Source organism: Macrobrachium nipponense, chromosome 26 (assembly GCF_015104395.2).
Source record: "Macrobrachium nipponense isolate FS-2020 chromosome 26, ASM1510439v2, whole genome shotgun sequence".
In the NCBI taxonomy this organism is placed as follows: Eukaryota; Metazoa; Arthropoda; class Malacostraca; order Decapoda; family Palaemonidae; genus Macrobrachium; species Macrobrachium nipponense.
The window spans coordinates 49,218,665-49,241,164 of record NC_087215.1 but is presented as its reverse complement, the minus strand read 5'-3'; the positions used below and the strand labels follow the sequence as shown (position 1 = coordinate 49,241,164).

The 22,500-nt window shown below is 38.2% G+C and overlaps 1 protein-coding gene across 1 annotated transcript in view; it reads right to left on the bottom strand.

Annotated features, from left to right (window-relative positions):
- Nucleotides 1–22,500, bottom strand: part of LOC135199665 (zinc finger protein rotund-like) — a 481,912-nt gene that overhangs the window by 65,475 nt on the left and 393,937 nt on the right. Inside the window, exon 4 of the mRNA XM_064227820.1 lies at nucleotides 19,313–19,367. Within this exon, the coding sequence (XP_064083890.1) occupies nucleotides 19,313–19,367 (55 nt within the window). The remainder of the gene's footprint in view (nucleotides 1–19,312; nucleotides 19,368–22,500) is intronic.

The window sequence follows — 22,500 nt, the reverse complement described above, 5'->3', positions numbered from 1 at the left end:
TCTCTCTCCAAAATACTGAACGCCTTCATATTAGCCTTTATGATAACAGCACAAGAACAAATATGTATGTATGATGTGTGTATATATATGTGTGTATGTGTGTGCACGTATATGTAAGGTACATTATCTATCTATCTATTATATATATATATATATATATATATATATATATATATATATATATATACATATCTATATATAATATAGATAAGAAACTCTCTCTCTCTCTCTCTCTCTCTCTCTCTCTCTCTCTCTCTCTCTCTCTCTCTCTCTCTCTCTCTCTCTATGGAACTAAGCCAAAATAATGGATACCAAGATAAATAAAATAATCTTTAATCAAATGCTAACGGCAGACATGGGCGCAGCACTCTCCCTCCATAGCCAAAATTATCGGTGCGTTATTCGGCACTCTGCGTGCATCTACATAATGTAGGTATCCGGTCGTAAATATAACAGGAGAGTGTATTTAGGTAATTTTTGAATTATGGGTGATTGCGAACCTGTCATCCCATCATGAGTTCATGAATAAGTTCAACTATCCCGCAGTGCAACTATCCTGCAGTGCAAGCATCGTCACAAATCCATTCAACTTCCGGACGAAGGTGGTTTGCCCAACGACAAATAAAACGTTATTTTTGTGCTTAAATTAAACGAATTCAGCTGACAATTAAAAATAAGCATACACATACGATTTCAATTCCAAATGAAAAATGTTTAGCGGCAACGCCAAGTCATTTCTTCTGTTCATGAAATGAAGGCTTTGCAATATCAATGTAAAATATACGACCTCACAAAAAACTTTCCATATTAAAAACGTTTAAACAAAAAATGTACTTTAGAAGGGCTGATTTTTACAATTTATTTATTTTGAATGATTTCGAGCCTACATTAAAACCATTCACTATTTTTTAAAAAACGCTTGACAAAGATTAGTAAATCGAAGAAAAAAAAAAATTCTCCACCAGTCAGGCAACAAAACGAGGGTTTCTAGAGAACTCCCATCTATAGACACATCAAGATCTGACCAACAGTCCTCGGATCTCTATTTATTGAAGACCAGCATCCGGTTCCCAGTCGAATGGTACGTTCCAGCTTTCACCGACACTTGCAAGAAAATCTGTTCTCCAGCTTTTTGCAATGATAAGGAAGGAGTGCTGGTTGCCTTATCTGAACGGGTACTTTTTATTTTTCCCAAGGCCATGAGACTTGTAAAGCGTTCAGTGGCAAACTGAGGTGATCATTCGATTGTTAAATTTGTATTCAACTGGTGTGACAACAACATAAGGTTATCGACGCCGATATTTATCTGCCCAAATTGAAATGAGAGAAAGAGACTCTAGACTATTTGACAAATAAAAGTAACTGAAATATTTCAATAAAACTTCCAGAAACATTTTCAAATCCCCTCGTAAAACGAGTCTAGAAATCAAACTACAGATATTACCCCCCCCCCTCTCTCTCTCTCTCTCTCTCTCTCTCTCTCTCTCTCTCTCTCTCTCTCTCTCTCTCTCGCAGCTTTAAATATCCCCATGTCAACAAGGATCGGCGAGTCATAAATCTATGTCAGCAAACAGCCTCCGTTCTCTCCCCACCCCCTCTAAAGCCGTCAGAGCTTGCAATGACTTTAAGAACGGAACGAGACAGGACGAGTGTCGTGGCAGATCCTTCATCTGAGTAACTGGGGAGACGATTGGCGGACTGGTAAAAGGGCTGTCTCGAGATTTCTTAGTTTCTTAGGAATGGAGAAGAACACGAGAGAGAGAGAGAGAGAGAGAGAGAGAGAGAGAGAGAGAGAGAGAGAGAGAGAGAGAGAGAATACTCCAACGAAAGGTATGGTCAGCGCAAGATTTCTTTTGGGCATTAAATATATTGAAGTATTCACTTGTTTCTTTTCATCCATTTTCCGTTCTTGATGCCATAATTATACTGATAGCCCATGGGAAAGTTTCCTTCACTACACACCTATGGCAAATTTTGCAAGTGGGCGAGCACACACGCACACACAAACACACTCGCCATTCCCTGATGGATGGCAGCTCAGCCCTAGCCTCGAGCCTTTTTTCGGGATAATTAGACACCGTCGGTTCAGATAGCTTAACTCGCTGAAAAAAAAAAAAAAAACTACATAGGTAAATATCAACTTTAGCATGCCATACCTGGCGCACGGAAAGACGTAAAGGCTTTCCTAATAATTGTATTATTTATATATTCTATCATTCCCTCTTCTGAAACAAAGTCCTTGCAGGCAATCCAAACAGTCTAATTAATAAAATGTGACAATGACGAGGAGATGGCGTACGATGACTGATGAGGAGCGCACGAATTAGCACCATATTTATAAGGAAGTCACAACGTGGCCTTACTCTTAAGGTTTAGCAGTGTTTGCATAACCTTGACATTTAGCAGAGAATGTCAAGCACTTCTCCTCTAGTTCCGTAATGCTTTTCAAGATAAAGACAATACATAGCCTCTTTAAACTCGGAGAAAATCGTGCAGGAAATGCTACCTCTGGAATTACAGCGTCTGGGATACTGATAAAGAAAAGACAGACCTAATTTTTTTCTTACTTTTTGTAACAGATCAAGGGCTACAGATTTTTGAGAGAGAGAGAGAGAGAGAGAGAGGAGAGAGAGAGAGAGAGAGAGAGAGAGAGAATAACTACAACAGTAAGGGACGCATGACCGAATAATTTCCGTAACAAAACTAGCAAAAACTTTTGTTACAGAATACAGGAATCCCAATACACAAGTCCAATACCCTTGGACTTCAGACTATTATTCTCCAGTGTTTTAACCTTTTGCCCTCCTTACCACAGGTGAAATGCCACTTGGCCCATCAGGAACCAAAAGTCCCTCTTGGTCACTACTCATTCCATATCGTACTTGTAGGGGTCAAGAAACCTTCCAGTAAACAGCTTTCTAACGGTGTATGAGCACGGGTACATCTCCTCTATCTCGGTCTTTTATCTATTTTAAGAGCAACCTTTTGCAAAAGGAGTACTAGTGTGTATTTACCTTATCTTTCGGTGAGAGGAAAGAGAAAAAGTGAGGGAGAAAATAGGGCGGGGATGTCTGGGACGCTCTGAAATGGGGTCTCCTTCCTTCACCGCTGGGACAAATGGATTGATGGACATTTACGCTTCTCTCAAAATACCGCAACTTTTCACATAATGGTTTGTAGCGTCTTGCTCAATCCACTAACGACCCTTTTCTTGAACATGGGCAAATTTTAGGGGCCTCTAAAGGAACCCCATCATCCATCTCTTTGTGAAGATGTGTTTGCCAATAATAATAATAATAATAATAATAATAATAATAATAATAATAATAATAATTTGATTGACAAAATCAAGAAGAAAGTATCACTCATTGATGTCGCAATGCCATGGGACACCAGAGTTGAAGAGAAAGAGAGGGACAAAAATGGATAAGTATCAAGACCTGAAAATAGAAATAAGAAGGATATGGGATATGCCAGTGGAAATTGTACCCATAATCATAGGAACACTAGGCAGGATCCCAAGATCCTTGAAAAGGAATCTAGAAAAACTAGAGGCTGAAGTAGCTCCAGGACTCATGCAGAAGAGTGTGATCCTAGAAACGGCGCACATACTAAGAAAAGTGAAGGACTTCTAAGGAGGCAGGATGCAACCCGGAACCCCACACTATAAATACCACCCAGTCGAATTGGAGGACTGTAATAGAGCAAAAAAAAAAAAGAAAAAAAATAATCATAATAATAATAGTTTCCAAACGATAATATTGAGTTGGTAACAGAAAAATACTGATTTTCTTACAAACTGTTTACCATCAATACACTTTGAGCGTTTATTTTGTTGTAATGGAATTTCTTTAAAATAATAATCTCTCTGACCATTTTAATAAGCAAAACCCAGAAATTATCACCCAGAAATTATCAGCCAATCATAAACCTTTCTGTTTCTTGATTATACAAAAACACACTAAAAGAAGCGGACGGGAAGGACGGAGACTGAGGAATGCGCAGCGAGGCAGGTGTAAGTGACAATGGCGACTCTGAAAAGAAAATAAACCGAAAAGAAGAAAGAGACGAATAGCTTAAAAGTCATCAGCAGAGTCATCATGAGAGAAAAGAAGACTAATTCCTTGGATCAGAAACGCTTGACGGAACGCGATGAATGAATGCAGCTATTCAGTTTCCGAACAGGTGAAAATATCTATATGTATAAATACATTGTACTGGCGAACACAGCCTTTACAAAGGGTACATCTAACGGAGAAGAATGAACTAAAAAACGAAGATGATTCTTGACAGAAAAAAGAAAAAAAATTCTTCGTCAGAGTCGTTCTTAAATAACCACAGTGATGTCAACGCAAGAGGAAGTAGTTATCCAGCCGTTCAAATCAATGTATAGATTTAAAATGGATTATGAAAAGTTTGGTTGGATTAAGAAGGGAAATCTAGCGATTTTATGTATTATTTGCAGTATAGATACATGCATATATTTATATACACACTATAAAACACACACAATATATATATATATATATATATATAATGTGTTTATAAAGCCTTTGACTCTAACTGAGGATGGCTTCCGAAAGAAGACCAGACTGCTTAATAATCCCCTTATGCATGAGAGAGAGAGAGAGAGAGAGAGAGAGAGAGAGAGAGAGAGAGAGAGAGAGAGAGAGAATCTCTCTTCTGCTTCATGATTTTTTTTAACGCTGTTCGATATACTGGCCTCAACCACGGGCATACGGCAGAATGGGGGTTTCCCATTCTTACATCATAATTATCCATTCGAAGGAAGGCGGTATGCAAGATCTACGCAACGATGCTTGCTAGTTCAGCCTTCCTATGATTCTATGCAAGGCAAATTTGAACATAAAATCTCCTTAAGATCGACAGTAAACATCATGTGGTGCATGCCGTAGCGGGTCGTAATTTTTCCCCCGCCCCTCCCACCCCACACCAGCACCCCTCCCCCCCTTTCTCATTTTAATTTAATTTTTCCCTGAAGCAGAGACGTTTGTTGCAGTGGAATGCCATTAAAAGGGATTGCTGGTAATATTTCCATGGTTTAGACAGTATGGTAGTGCACAATAGCTTTTCCCTGGCAAACAGTAGCAGAGATTATGAAGTGGAATCCGGAAAAGTGAACGGTCATATTTCAATTTTATTTATCTATTATTTGATTTACTTTCGAAAATCTTATTGAAAACCGTCATTGCGATATCGGAGGTGATTCGTTTTGAGTTAAGTTCACGAATCTATATCGGAGGTGATTCGTTTTGAGTTAAGTTCACGAATCTTTATACATCCAAAAAATCACAACTATTTTTCTAAGTTTAATACATATTTCTATTTCTCGAAAAGCTTATTTCACAATTCAACCCGGTAAAATATTGAAAAATGTTTTACACTTTGAATTATCAGTGTACGGCATGTGTGATGAAATTTTTTGTAAGCCGTGACTTTCATAAAAGTCCCCATGCCGTTTAACTTGAAAATATTCGAACTAAATCTAAATAGGTTGGCCGTTCAACTGAACAATATGTAAAAAGAAGAAGAAAAAAAAAAGAGCCAACAGGTGACCTGCTATGTAGAAAGTAATTAGATCGGAAAAGACCTTGACCATAGAGATAGGTATGAGAGATCTCATTTGGATCAAAATAGATTAGTGTCGCTTAGACTTAACGTACTAAGATCAGCCAACCACTCCTTATGACGACAGACTAGAATACCAATGATTATGGGCAACATATTGAGTTTTATATATAATAATATATATGATATATATATATATATATATATTATAACTCTATATATATACATATAATATATATATTATATATATATATATATATATATATATATGATATATATATATATATAAATTTTATATATATATATATATATATTATATATATTTCTATATGTATATATATATATATATATATATATATATATATATATATATATATATATATATAAATCCTCCCAAGCGTCTCCTCTCTCTCTCTCTCTACAGGCTGCCAATATAGTAAACAATACCATACCATTACCATTTTAATAGAGTGCATTGTTTGATCAATCATTTACAATTAGTCAAAGCCCGAACCTAACCGACCCAACCCTTTAAGACTATAGGCCTAGTTTTGACTTCTCCATTCTTAGTCCCGCTCTCACGTCATTTCACGCCTTAAGGCAAGGAGGCCTATTCGCCTTTGCACTGTGTTAAGTAAGGCCAAAAGAAAGCGATAAGTTATCCTGGCGGGGATGGGGGGAGACGGAGTACGGGAGAAGAGATTAAAAGGAAAAGCGGACGTTTTTATGTAATTTGAACTTATAAGTCATCCTATGTCAACTGCAGGAGAGGAAGGTAACAAAATCAGTGTGTGTGTTCAGAAATAGTTAAAAGTCACAAGTTATAATAACAGTTTTCCACTGTTGTTAAAATAACATATTGGGTAGATTAAATACAACTATTAAAAAAGTGCAATAATCAATAATAATAACTTGGAAACAGTGACTTTCATGACAAACATAGAATGTATACTAATAATAACAATAATAATAAAAATAATAAAAACTGAAATTAACCACCCACAAACCATGACTTCACGCCCACCATTCTGATAAGAATGACCAACAAAGGCCCCTTGGTGGAGAAGTCAATGGAAAAAACAAGCCACCTCTTGGTGGGACAAAAGAATAGAGAGAGAGAGAGAGAGAGAGAGAGAGAGAGAGAGAGAGAGAGAGAGAGAGAGAGAGAGGGAACACGTGTAGTGACCAGTTTAAAAAAATGGTTGGAAGACGACGACGTGCGTACATAAAGGTGGGAAAATCACGATGAAACAATGCGGGAAGGGATTTTTTTCAAAAGGTTGGCCTAAGGAGGTATAAAGTACTATGCGAGCAGGACTATGGAGGGGTTACCCAGGTAACCACTGGGGGTGGGGGGGGCATGGCAACCAAAGGGGGTTCAGGGGGTGAAAGAAACAAAGCTCTGAAAAAAAGCGAGAGAAAGGAATGAGTAACAAGTAGCAGTAGCGATGTCGCCTGGAAATAACCTCAGCCACAAACATCGGTCAACCCCTTCTACCGCAGCAGCGGTCGGGTCTCGGCTGCCCCTTTTAATGCGGTCGTCAGCGGTAACGTGTGGGTACGATGCCCAGTCTTATATGAGGCCTGAAGAATTCTCTATGGTCAAAAGTGGCAAATACCCTGGGGTAGGGGTAAGGAAAAGGGAGGTGGAAACAAGGTAAAGATTGAAAGGAAAAAAAAATTAGAATAGAAACCTGTTGCAAAAATAGCGAATGGACAAATATCTACTTGGCCTTTTTTTATTTATTTTTTTTTTTTTTTGACAACTAATCCTGGTCCCTCCAGCCACCATTTTTTTTTTCACTCTACCTCTCAAATGAGACCGTTAACCTTACTCTATTCCTTCCTTGTATACCCGAAAGCGGAAGTATTCTTTTCCTGCCAAAGAGGACGAATATAATTAAAAGAAAACATTAAAAAAAAAGCTTTCCCTGAATGTGGCCTACTACTCTGTACATACATGTCAATTCTATAAATATTACAAGAGAGCCCAATATCGTTGCAGCGAAGGTGATACAAAAGGGTCCAGACGGCAAGTCCGACCCTACGGACGTTATGTACCGTCCCACGGTTTGGACTAAGGTATTTCTGCGAACTCTATATTCACCCATGAACACAAATATGGAGAGAAAAGTATTAAAACATAAATTCATAACAAGTAACATTGGTTGACCGGATTTCTCGCCTAAACGAAGAAATAGCAAAGAACCAAGTTTTGCTACCCAAAGCCAGTAAGACAGCCGACTCACTACAGAGATATTTAAGACTACTCTCTCTCTCTCTCTCTCTCTCTCTCTCTCTCTCTCTCTCTCTCTCTCTCTCTCTCTCTGTTAATTTCAAAACAAATGAAGTTCTTTCCAAGATTTATATTGTTCCTGTTAACTTAATAATAATACTCTGAATTGTGATATATCAGTACAAAGATGGTACAGTATTATATATCTTAGCTACATGAATTAAGTAAACATAGAAAAATGTTACACTAAAAATTTATTTGCCGAATTTCACCGAATAAGGGAGGATTATTATTACGCCAATTTCTACATGAAAAAACCTAAAATATGAAGAAATAAAGTACATTGTGAATAAAGCCAATAAAAAATCAATAAAATAAAAAGTCAGAGCTACCATAAATGGACGTGAATATAAGGTAAATAGTATTACAAAATGAATGGTTCCATTCTAGAGATAACATCTATTATTTCTCTCAATGTTTTTATTTTTTTGCGTCTCGTGTCAAGTCCCGCCATCTGTTCTAAGAGGTAAATGCCAGAAGTCTCTGGAGGCAAGGAAGAAATCCAGGTGCATTGACTTCCGCGTATGAAGTCAGCAACCTTGTCGGGATTTGTCGTTGATGGAATTTACCAAAGTTTAAAGGGAGAGATGTAGATCTTAGAACTTACCATTTGTCGATGACAGCGCAGCCGCAAAGCTAATGCCATAATACCGAGCCCAAGAGGGAATGCTAAAACCCTGTCTTCTCTGGTCTTCTTCGATATCTCTTCTCTATGAGAGAGAGAGAGAGAGAGAGAGAGAGAGAGAGAGAGAGAGAGAGAGAGAGAGAGAGCAAATATTTCTTATTGAAACTGAATGAATGAAAATAGAAACAGTGGACCTACATTCTTGAAGGTAGTCTTTCAGCTGTGAGTTCTCTGTCTGTCTGTCTGTTTGTCTCTCTCTCTCTCTCAGGAGAAATGGACGAAAACTGGGCACAGAGTTTGACCCACAGCGAGTAAATGCGGTCCATTTCACGAGCGACCCTGATATTGGGTCAGGGTCACGAGGTCAAATTGCATCAGGAGCTAGCACCTAGTAAAGAGAGAGAGAGAGAGAGAGAGAGAGAGAGAGAGAGAGAGAGAGAGAGAGAGGTACAGGGGGGGGGGGGGGGAAATTCTTGTTTCTACAACCCAGCAGCCGCAGCGGCTGCTGCTGGGGCCCTTCAATACGAGAGGCCCTAATTACAGTGGGTGACCTAGCCAAGATGGTGCCTACGACCTCGCCCATTTATTAGTGGCTTGAACTTCTAGTTTTGGTCTTATCAAAGACATATGATCATTTCAATACAGAGAAAAGGGCGAGAATGAAGTTCTAATCGAAAGAAATTTGATCTCCCAAACGATAAAGTGACGTTAAGGAACCGTAAAAGCTAGAAAGCTGATGAACATCATAGTGCTTTGAGAGAGAGAGAGAGAGAGAGAGAGAGAGAGAGAGAGAGAGAGAGAGAGAGAGAGAGAGAGAGAGAGCGAGCGGGGGTGTTAACCATAGGCTGCAAAGACACAAGAATTACCAGGCCCTATGCAGCAAGCGTTGGCCGCCCGTTGCAGCAAAGGTGGGGCAATAGGCTATACCATTAACTTCACCGCTCGACTGACTACAATCCTCACTAACCAAATATGGCAGTTTGTAATCGGTCTTTTCCGCAGCGTGGTGCTTTGCTTATAGATTCATTTAACCTCTTATAATACTTTCTCTTCCTCCCACCCAGTTAACGGGTGATTCGACTGATAAAGGCGGCTTTCGAACTGAAAACCTTCGATCGAAGGTGATGCAACTCTGTTCTGTGGAATCCGTGGCTACCAATCTCTTTCGCCCTTAAAAAGTGTCGAAAATCGAAGCCACCCGCTCATTCTATCGTATCTTTGCAGGCTTCACGAATTATGCGCGAGTGTGGTCTTCTCGTTCCATACGCGCATGAGTTAAAAAAAATGCAATTATGTCCTAGCGACAACACACAAGACACGACTTCATCAGCAAGATCAAAATTAATAACATACATTACTTATTTAACTGCTTTGTACTTGGCGACGGATCTGAGGCAAGGTCATGGTCCGTACCCAGGTAACCGTGTGTATATGTATATATATATATATATATATATATATATATATATATATATATATATATATGTGTGTGTGTGTGTGTGTGTGTGCGTGTCTGTTTGTGTGTCTATACATGAATTACTATAAAGTGCAACATTTTTTCTGAGGACGAAAGGCTATGTAAGTGTTTGATTGCATCTCGTAAATATATATTGAATTTCAGTTTATGAAATATGCCATCCTAGTGTAATACCAATTAATAATACAAATTACAACAAATTACACAACATAATATGCTTCACTTGGAATATGTTCTATTCCATAATTCAAAGGACTGCAAACTTCGAAACTATTTGAAGAATTCTGTGAATCTTAACTGATTGCTTATGTAATATATTAATTCACCATTCACTTCAAGTTGAATATTATCATCCGTAAAAAAGCAATATAAAATCGCAACAATCCACTGAATCACCATTATTATGTACGTAGAGATGATGAGTCATGAAATTAGGTCAGTTTATAAATGTACAACGAGATATCCGTTACAGTACCCAGGAAAACATTCATCCAACGCCATCAGTCATTCAGCTGCATAATAGCATTAAAATTAAATATCATAAAGTAGAGATAATTAAAGTACCATGATAAAAGTCCTTGAAGTAGCCTTCAGGTAAATAAACTCTGATAAATCTCGGGTAACGAGAAAAGACAAGGGGTTGATAATGGGTGTTCAGGACCGAACACCTTTTTCAGTCCTCTCTCCGGATACCATTAGATACAGATGGTGAAGGAGGTGGGGTGGGGGGGGGGGGGGGGGGGGGATTGGGGGGGGGGGGGGGGGGGGGGGGGGATCAAGGTCGGCCTTGTTTACAAGGGCTGTGGACTCAGGAGCCGATCACACTGCCTGGGCCCATTTTGGTACCGTCCATTTCAAACACGCTCTCTCTCTCTCTCTCTCTCTCTCTCTCTCTCTCTCTCTCTCTATGGTCTTTTTTATGTCTCGACTTCGTACCAAACGGCCCAAGGGTATTTTGCAGCAAATGTATGAAACTGTTTCTGAGATTCTTATGTTTTCCTTTCATTTCCTGAAAAGCATGTAGCTAAAATGCTTTGCTAATTTTCATAATAAAAAATTAATTTATAATTTAAGCCTTTCCTCTTTCGCACATAGGTATTTACTTAGGAGAGAGAGAGAGAGAGAGAGAGAGAGAGAGAGAGAGAGAGAGAGAGAGAGAGAGAGAGAGGAGGCATAAACTACGAATGCATCTTGGCTGTAGTATTAAAATGTCAGTAAACACATAATGGCCTCGGATATATGAGCTTAAGAGGTAGCAATTACCTTCTTTTAATGGCTTTAGCTATGTTACAAACTCCTATCGCCAGACCATCTACTTTCCTGGACGCTCTCCATCTTTTTGAAAAATCTTTTTTAATACTCTGCTTGATTTTGTCACACAATTTACCTGATTTTAACATACAAGTTGCCAAGAACTAACTTACGAACTATAGAACCTGTTATATGAGATGTATGACCAAGACCCTGCTTATGACCCATACCGTAAGAAATATGAGGTCAAGACCGTCTTAATATAAAATACGAGCTATATGGCTTTTGCACTATCAACTACTTAATTTCACGTATACGAGCTGCATGGCCTCTTGCCGTATGATCCAAATTTAAATTTACCAAATGAGTCAACCTTCACTGAGGTATCTGAATTTCAGATAGAGTTGGTCAACCTTTTTCATAAGGGCTGCTGGAATTTTAATGTACTAGGTAAGAACCATAGCGTACTAGCTGACAAATTCTGACATAAGGCTTGCATGAACTTGGTCCTACGAGCAACCACGTCTTCTGGTACATGCTTAACCTCTTGCTAATCTCGCTTTATGTAGTTTCTGCTGGTATAAGCTTTGTCTGAATTGTAATAAGAGCTTACTAGTAGCTTAGTAAGCTGCCTGTTTAACACATAAAACTGTCCTTACTTCCGTGCTACAGTTACTGAGTAAGTGTTGCCTGAATTTTAATGTTCCCGGGCCGATTTGCCATTTGTTTTAGCAAATTTCGAGTAACGAATCGCAATCAGTATAAACAACGCGAATTCTCGAAAAATTATACTTTAATGAAAATACATTCTCTTCTCAGCTAAAACAACCATGACTGACTTATTGCTTCTGGAGCTGCAAAGTTTTATAAATATAAATGTTTACCATTCAAATGTTATCAGCCCTACGCTGTGAATGGTCCTTTTAATTCAACATAACACCAAAGGCAATCAACAAGAAAACCGATACATACATAATTCATTAAAATTGTTGCTATTAAACGTGTAATAATATAATAAGAAGTAAAGGTAAAGGTGCATCGTTAAAATGTATTTAGCCCACACACAACGATAATGAAAATGACCTGATAGTGTATCCCAATCACTGCAAATTTGTGAAAATGCTTTTTTTTTCTTTTTTTTGTCAGCTGAGTTAACGTATGAATGTTGAACGCACTTCACGAATTACCACCAATACTTCACTTTTAGGGTACACAGTAAATAACGTATGATAATTATCTACCCGCTGAGATGGAAAATATGAGAACAGAGGTTTCAAATCACCTTATTTTTCAGCGCATGTGCAAAAACTTTTGCAAAACTTGGTCATCTTAAATATTTTTAATAGTAACATCATATTAATATTTCTGTCAACAGGATGCAATTGGCAAAATAATTTCTATAAGTACCCACAGGCTCTTACGCGAATTTCGTAATCTGGACTATTTACTAGTCTACTTGCTATATGAGCAAATTTTAAACAATTATTACCACTGAGTAACAAATAAGATATACCATATTAAAAAAAATTGAATGAATAACTTTATAAAGAAAAATATATATTCGTCTAAAGTTTATTAACTTCGATTTAAGATCACCAATTTTGATTGTAAAAAGGCCAACTGGACCACAGCTTCCTAACTGCGTCATTCGTAATCTCGTTAATTTCTCCTCTAAACGCCCCACCATTGCGTCTACAAACCACTACCGCTCAAAATTATAAGATCAGATCACTATTTGAGCAGCATTGAAGTCACCAAGACTCCTTTTTCGCATCGTCATTTTTCTCAAATGATCTCTGTTTGTTTCTTGGTAAAGAAATACGGTCATTACAAGAACTTAACAGCGGAAATTATATTGGAGGTGTTAACTTTAGGGATTACATTCAAACTTTGGGGCTGTTGCAGCCTATCTATTTATATAAGCGACTTATTTCGATGACTTAAAACTAAATTCTTTACGGTGATGTAAAATAGTGAGATTTTTTAATAGCGAATGCTACATTTTCCAGTCAAATTGTAAAATTAGATCATGCCACATTACGTTCAAGGGAATTATAAAGTTTACTGATAAATAAAAAATGGAATTCAAAAAAATTTGTTTGCGTTTTTGTAGGGTACTGCGAAATTGTTCAAACACGGCCAAAAGACAAAAAAACATAAGTTCAAGAAAGGTTAATCCAGATTAGTTCTACCGAAACAGGCATGCACTCTAGGTCTAAGTTTCCCTCCCATACCCTTACGAGGACAACCAACGATGAAGGGCAGAAGACACTTACATTCAGGTAAAATCATTCCCAAAACTGCGTGTTCTTTTGCGGCCGCTTCAGTGGCGGCTGTGTAGTCATGATGGTGCCGCTGCTGCTGCGGCTGCAGGTCTAGTTCACAAGAGGTCACCATTGTCACTCAAGTCACCAAACACTTCTTTGAAGCACTTGGCAATAAACGACGATGTTTGTTCGGTTTAAGGACCTTGCCAGCACCAGCACATCAGGAGGATAAGGAATCCTCTTCCGTTTAACAAACAAAAAATGGACAATTTACAGCGAGGAGGCGAGTCCCCTCTTTTTCTGTTTATTCTCCCTTCAGATAACACAAAGGGGGAATGATTCCTTGTGCCAAGCAATCGTCAGGCATGAGGAGTAATGACGCAGGAGTTTGGAGACGAGGCACTTGTGGAGGAGGAGCAGTAGTGGTGGTAGTAGTAGGAAGTAGTAGTGGAGTGGACGGGGCAAGAGGGGCACTTGGGCGCGAGATACGGGAGTGACAGAACGCACAGCAAAAAGTAGCGTGCACACTCTTCGACCTGTTGTCAGGTAGTGAGTGTGTGTATGTGTGAGCGCCCGGTGGAGAGCCCTTCTACCACCACCCAGGAATCCCACCACGCCCCTCCTCCCTTATTCTGTCGGACCCGCCCCAAGTTGGCTCGACCCGGCAAGGCTCCCACACCCGAAGCGCTGATGATACACATACGCGGACCATATATAACGCTTCGCTCAGATTCTGACGTGAGCCCTGGGTATCAGGAGTGAACAGCAGAGGGAAAATGGAATACTGCTTACCATATGAAATGCTTAGCTGATATTCGCACGAGATGTTTTGTTGATATACTCTCAAACCATAAGAGATGCTTTCCTGGCAACGTTATTACCATATCTTACATAATATTCGGGTGCCTGCTTTTAGAATCCTGATTCTTAAACACGCAAAGAAAAAAACACTCGCAAACATATTAAAAAAAAAGTGTAACAGCAGTAAAAGAAAAATGTAAATGAATGAACACACTTTCTGCTATGCTGAAGAAAGGTGTCACTATTGGCTAACATTAACTTTTTCTCCCTTTTATGAGAGCGGTATTTACAGCTTTGGCATTGAAGTCACCACACGGTTGATCAATGAGAGAGAGAGAGAGAGAGAGAGAGAGAGAGACTCCTGGCAATATTAATGCGTTCACTTTTTACCGTAGCAAAAACGATAATACGATTCACTTACTAAACCACCTAGAGTAAGCAAAATACTGTTGAAACAAGATGCTTAATATTTCGCAAAAACAAGCTCAAAACTCTCCACCATCAAAACAGGGGGGCGATTCTCAGCAAGACAGTGATTCACAGAATACTTCAACATGATAATCTCTGCGGTTTAATTGTGGGCCAACAATGATGTTTATTGCGTGACGCAACCCACTGCTAGACAACATCACTTTGGTGGTAACACAGCATAAATCTCAAGAAAGCGTTCTTCCGGATGCAGATCAGGGGACGAATTCGCAGACGCTAAGTCTCTTCGAGGATGAAAACACACCGGCAAGATATAACAAAGAAAACGACATTCTGCTAATTATGAATGATCATTTCTAAAGCATATAAGAGAACACTTCTAGATTATATTATACATCAAATAAATTTTGAAACATAATAATACCCCCTACACCACACGAATTTTCGAAATGTCGTTTTTCTATAGGTTCAGATACACCTTGTTTCTTTTTCAATTAACCAGATCAGATTCATCGACTCTACAGGGCTGTAAAGAAAGCGTACATAAAAGATAATCTTGCTGCCCTGAGCGACCTCAAGAGAGAGAGAAAAAAATGTTACATAAACATACTCTTGTTCCGAAGAAAGGAAAAAAAAAAGCAGTGGAGAGAAATAATCGTACGTCAGCCAACACTGAGGACTTCAGGACACGAAAGGGGTTTAACCATGGCCACGTTTAACTGGACCCAGAGCACCTTTTGCCAACCTATTCACGGCCCTTTTCATCTATCAAAAGGAAACAGAATCTCCAATCTTCCCATTTTTTCTTTTTTGTTGTTTTATTCATACAGTTATGAGTAGGTGACCGTTGCAAAGCCTTCCTAATACCGAAATCCTTAAAATCAGGGAATAAGGAACGACAGAAAAGATCTCACATCGAACAATTTCCAGTTCCTGACACGACGGACGGAAACATCCCGACAAAGGGAACGTATGGGGAGAGATGATGATGGGGGAGAGGTAGGGGGTTGGTGGGGGTCGGAGGGGCGATGTTGATGGGAGGGCACAAAGGTCTACAACTGTTACTACTGGTTCGTGCTTACCCACGTGTTGCTCTCTCTCTCTCTCTCTCTCTCTCTCTCTCTCTCTCTCTCTCTCTCTCTCTTCCAAAAAACTGTAAGATGAATTATTACAATCCTACACATACGGACATAGTATAAACACACATATACGTATACACCTATGAACTTTCCTCATAAGTTCTCTTTAAAAGGCGTTCAATTCCATTGACTTAGGCCAGTACTTTTCCGCACATCACCTGAAGCTGCCTGACAATCAAGTGAAGAATATACTGCGTTGGTCAGTTGCAGTACGAGGAGTTTCAACCTTATCTATGACCCTGTTTACTTTTTTGGAAGTTCACATTCGTGAATGAGCAAAAAAAAAAAAAAAAAAAAAAAAAAAAAAAAAAAAAAAAAAAAAACACACACACACAGAAAACAAAGGGAGTGATGACATTAGGCTCCATAACTACTTAATAATTGCACAGAAGCTCCCAATTTGAGCTGCAAAGCCTAACCATTTTGCCATTTTGTAGGTTCGGCAGCGCCTTCCCCTACGTAATGAGGAAGGCGGGAGGCCCGGTCCGTATCCAGCGGACGTTCGTTCCTCCATCGCCTATGGGGAGAGAGACCGTAGAAAAACCTCCACGGACGACAGACCAGTAAATCACCGCCAATTACCTAGACCTCTAAATCACCTCGGTTATTACCTGAAAACAACCGTCATCACGCTAAGTAAAGTCCGTTTACCCACACCTATATATAAGTGTTATTTGTTCTCCCCGACACTTCCGCGACCTCTCCCGATACCGGTAATAATAACACACTCGCATCTGCCATTATTCCTATTTATTTCTTTTTCACTGACGGGTCTCCTGAAGCACGAGACCTATAGAAAGAAATTAAAAAAGAAAAGAAAAACTAACGGCGAGACAAAGAATGCAGAATGATAATCGTCGGAGAGTTAACACTTGAATAAATGTACTGGCGAAGGGATTAGATCATAAGACTTTTTTTTTTAAACATAAAACTATTATAACCGTGAAATTATTACGCGATTTAATCATTGCCAACCATCATGGTATCACAACTTATTATGAACCCTTATCATGTCAATATTACATCATTCACAAATACAGCATTAAACTCCTTTCTTTTCACCTAAATGTTTTTAGCATAAATAGTATCACCTTCAATCTCCTATTTTCTCGAGTACTAAGAAGTTGCTATTTACTTTCTAATAACCCGCAGCCTTTACTGCGAAGGAACACAAAATGACTACTACTCATTTTTCTTTTTTTTTCGTTCGTTTATAACTCTTTAAATCATTATTACGGCCTTATTGGTTTGTTTTAAATATAAACAATGAATTTTTGAGTAAAAATTAAATATTAATCGAATTCTCTGCCTTCCATTACAAAGGTTCATTAAGAGAGAGAGAGAGAGAGAGAGAGAGAGAGAGAGAGAGAGAGAGAGAGAGAGAGAGAGAGAGAGAGAGAGAGAGAGAGAGAGAGAGATAAAAGTTGCCATTTTCTACATCAAATTTCAGAGTAAAACACCTCTCACAAGGTAATATATGATGTACTTCACAAGAAGAACGCAAACAGCAACAAAACGTAAAAAAAAAAAAAAAGTTGAATGTTATCGACCGTTGTTATACGATACGCAGGTGTTATTTTACACCTGAGAATGATAATACCGGAGCACCTATGGGTTATCCTTTCGAAAGGGTGGATAGATTAGGGAGATCTGTGGTCACTTGCCCCGTTTTTACAAAGATATAAGTGTATCCAATTCCAAACGTTTTAACCAATGTTTTTTTTGGGGGAGGGGTAAAATATTACTAACACTGTAAATTATTATATTATTATTATTATTATTATTATTATTATTATTATTATTATTCCACAGACCTGACTTGTACCAGACCTAGAGGAGATATGATAAGATGTAATTTGACGAAATTTCACATTGTAATACCTGTGTATCAGAAGATATTACTTCGTAAATGTTTATGATGTAGATCAGATCACGTGACATGACGGCTATATATGATTTTCCTGAAAACTAAAATGTTCTCAAGAACGGCTAATGAAAAATCAGAATGCGACGACCGTCTCAGTTTGGTTATATATGTACGATTATATATATATATATATATATATATATATATATATAATATACACATACACATATATAATATAATTATATAATATATATATATATATACATAAATATATATATATATATATATATGTATATATATATATATATATACATACATACACACACACACACACACACACATATATATATATATATATATATATATATATATATATATATATATATATATATATATATAATATATAAAGTTTAGAGGTCAATGTGGCTATCACGAATTCAGGTATACAAGTAAAAGTTATCTCTCTCTCTCTCTCTCTACGATGCCTTGAAGGATGATATCTAACATGTGGAAGAATGCCATTATCAAAATGACCTTATCGAAAATGTTCCTGACCTATAAACATATTCTCCACCTGAATGCCTAATGGAACTACTACATATTTCGCTTTCGTCGTATTTAACGTTATGCAGACAACTATCGTTTATACTGACGTTTCTTACTTCCTCTTTTTCGTTCCATTCTTTATCCAGAAACTTCTTCTCCTGAATAAAACGGGTTATTTTTTAAAATTTATACATGATAGTGGCTTTACACTGGAACGATATCAATGTTTGGTTTTTCCTCCTTTATGAAAGCATTTATTTCATATAACATTAGCATATTAATAAATCTTTGGTTCAATTGTATCTGCATTTATTTGTTAATATTATAGCGGCTCATTACTGTTACTGCATATCTCTTCAACAGTTAAAGTCCAAGTGAGAGGAACGTTGCCTCTTACTAGCAACCGAGGAACGTCAGAGAAGTGAGAAGGTCACAACGCAAGAGAGAGAGAGAGAGAGAGAGAGAGAGAGAGAGAGAGAGAGAGAGAGAGAGAGGGTGGGGAGAGAGAGAGAGGAGACGAGAAGGGAGAGGAGGAGAGGAGAGAGAGAGAGAGAGGGTGGGGAACTCGTTGGGAACAAATTTAAAATGCTTTTTCTCGTTATTTCCAAATAAAAAACTGAACTTTTACAGGTTATAGGAAGTCCGTTTGATTATATAATATTAAATTTGAGTTTCCAAGTTTCTTTCCACAACATAACCTTTCCGTCTGCTCAGATGCATTCCTCCTTTTTGGGGTTCCTTTTCATTTTAAGAATGAACTTAATACTTGATTCGCGTACTTCTTGTAATTCTTCCAACATCCTTCCTTAAACAACTTTTCCCATTCCATCCTCGTTCTAGATTATTTAAACAGTTTCTCTTCGGTGTTTTTTGTTTTCCCTCTTTCCTCACCAAAAAAATTAATAAATTTAAAAAATAAAATAGAATAAAAAACGGTACCCACCTCCTCTACCCGGATACTTCAATTAACCCTTCGCCCTTGATAAATTTAGTTGCACTGGAAGTACTTTGTAATTATTGCTTACCTTTATGCATGGGCGATGAAGAGTTGTGCTGATCAGGAGCTGCGTTCATTTTACTCTGAAATCCGAGAAGAAAAAAGCTAATTTAGTATGTGGTAATGTAACTGATATGCTTAAATCTTACACACACACACACACACACAAAGAGAGAGAGAGAGAGAGAGAGAGAGAGAGAGAGAGAGAGAGGAGAGATCCATTGTACATTTTATTTTTATAAAATAATAGGAAAAATGAATATTCAATTGCTAAAAGAATAGCATTTATTTGTTAAAAGAACTTTTCTTTCCAAATATTTTGTATCCGTACTTTTACAGGATTGAAAGTCTCGCTTTAGTAATAAATCTGTACTTTGTAAAGAACTCTTGCACTCGATTAGTTGTGATTCATTGCTGGTGTGTTATTTATTTTGTTAAAACTCGTCTTGCAACAATTTATAATTCTCTTTTCATGACATCTCTTAATATCTATATTTGAAGGAGTTTCCAAGTTAAATATTTTTCACGATGAGGAATGAAACAATCTGAAACCTTTTGAATTATACATCTAACAAAATCAAGTCCCCAAAAGCGAAACGCAAGGAGGAGAAATATTCAGTAATAAAGGAATTCAAATTACTGTATTCCTCATGAACCACATTCCAGGAAGTATAGCGACGCCAGGTACTGTATTCTACAGCATTCACAATGTGCAATGAGGCCACGGCTTTTTGAGACCAATATCAGGTCAGACTCGGACCAGCGCGGTCGGCTCTCTTTGGTAAATGAAAGATAGCGGCGTTGTTAAAACAATGGACGTTGTCCATCTCAGTTATTCCAAACTCTCTCTCTCTCTCTCTCTCTCTCTCTCTCTCTCTCTCTCTCTCTCTCAAGCAAGCAAGCGAAATTCCCTTCTCGACCTCACTTACACAGTTAACAGATGGAAGCCTACTCGAATTCCAACATCTATCATTGATCAAACATAATATATATTTTAACAGCATGGTACATAATAAAGGAGGGGAGATGGTGAGGCGATGGTCACCTAGGGAGGGGATCTTGTAGTGGGAGGAAACGAGAAGGGGCTAACACCCCCCTAACCCCCTTTCGCATGGATTTAAGGGAAGCCCAGCTGGAGGCGCTCTCCTAGTTCTACCCGACTGAACACATACCCAGAGTTCGCATTCTTCAAATCATTCAAATGACACGCGATAAACGGAGGACGCCATTTCGCTTTGCCATTCCTTCATCAGGGGAAGGGTAGGGGGCGGGGCCAGGGTTGGGGGAAAGAAGTTCAGATGAGGAATAAGAGGGGGAAGGGGTGAGGAAAGAACGGTAAAAGATCATTTTCCCAATGGACAACACTAGTGGAAAAAACTGGAGAGGGGGAGAGCAAAACATGACTTTCTCTTTAAATGATGCATATAATTACATTCGCTACACAAATGAAACATTTATATTTGAGTCTCTATATTAGTGTCTATATTTAAACCTATCACAAATCGTACATACACTAAGTGTATGTTTATGAAAACCTCCTTCTCTATATACTTTTGACAAGAAAAAATCTACTAACATAGTTGGTAAATTCATCATTAGGCTACTTGTTGACAACATACCAGATTATATAATTTGTATATTTTTATACACAATCATGTTTGTTACAGTCTAAATTGACAAACAGCGTTCACTATCATGTGGCAAAAATGTTATAAATTTTACTTTGACAAAATAGACAGCTATGGTCAAAGATTCAATAGCGTACCTTTAGTCAAAAGAAAAACACTTTCGAGTAATCTGCGAAACTCATATTCAAAGATGGAATGTCTTTCTATTGCAGTCTGTTGCCTCTTATGTGTGTAAATAAAAAAAAACTCTGCTCTGAGTTCTCTCTCTCTCTCTCTCTCTCTCTCTCTCTCTCTCTCTCTCTCTCTCTCTGCGAAATACTCACACTGATCAGAAACCATCTAGGTAAAATAAAAACCAATCCCAAATCATATTATTTTTGAAAAACTACGGAAAGGGTTTAGTAAAAGCCCATAATGAAGAGGGAAAGAAAAATAATAGGTGAAGGGAAGGGATAGGGAGGAAGGAGTGGGAGAGAGAGAGCGACTGATAGGCGCAGAATGAGAAAGAGAAAAGGATGAAAAAAAAGGGTTAAAAAAAGAGCATCGGTTTAAATTGGAGAAGGTTGTGATATCTGGACCCCTTTGTCTGTATCAGATTAGGATCGAATTACCTATTCGAATTTCCTATTTTCGGGGGATTTTTCAGACAGCGATTATCGGCTTCAAAGTGGTTCCCTTTCTGTCTCTCTTTTTCCTTTTTGAAGAGGAGCAAGGAAAGCGATATTAGGCCTATGCTACGTGGGAATTCGATTCTCATAAAAATTTTAAATATGCCTATTTGTAAGAGGATAAGATTCATGAATTGTGAGAGAGAGAGAGAGAGAGAGAGAGAGAGAGAGAGAGAGAGAGAGAGAGAGAGAACAATACCACCGATATAAAATAAACCATAACAAGGCAATAATCCCTAATTCGTGCCACTACGTACTCATAACGTCATGACATTGACCTCACAGATAATAATCTCAGTTTCCCTATTGTAACAATTATTTGCAAGATCCAACGTCCCTTTGGATCACACACACACAAATATCAAGGTAATACACGAAGGGGTCATGTTGGGGGTGTGGTCCTGGAGAGAGAGAGAGAGAGAGAGAGAGAGTTTTCTCTTTGAGAAATTTCAAAAGCACTCAAGATTACTTTAGAACTCTCTCTCTCTCTCTCTCTCTCTCTCTCTCTCTCTGTACGTGTGTGTATGTGTGTGTGTGTGTGTGAAATTTAGCAAGGATCATACAATTTTTTCTTGCTGTGCCTAGGCCCGGTATTCTTGAGAAAGCCGGGGAATTTTTCCAAACTGGTTTCAGACAATTTCCCAGTTCGTTTGAGCAATCAGTGAAAATTTATTTCGAATGTTCTTCAGTTCATTTTCTTTGAAGGATACCATAATTACCCTCTGAAATAATTTTCTATCTATTCTCTCATTTATACAATTAATGAGTAAAGTTTTTTTCCACTGAAATACGTTAATGGAGCTATACTTTTCATAATGCACTAATGCATACACGCGCACCCACCCACCCACATACACACACACACACACATGCGCGAGCGCAAGCACTTTTTGACGAATATGCTATTTTTTCCAAATAGG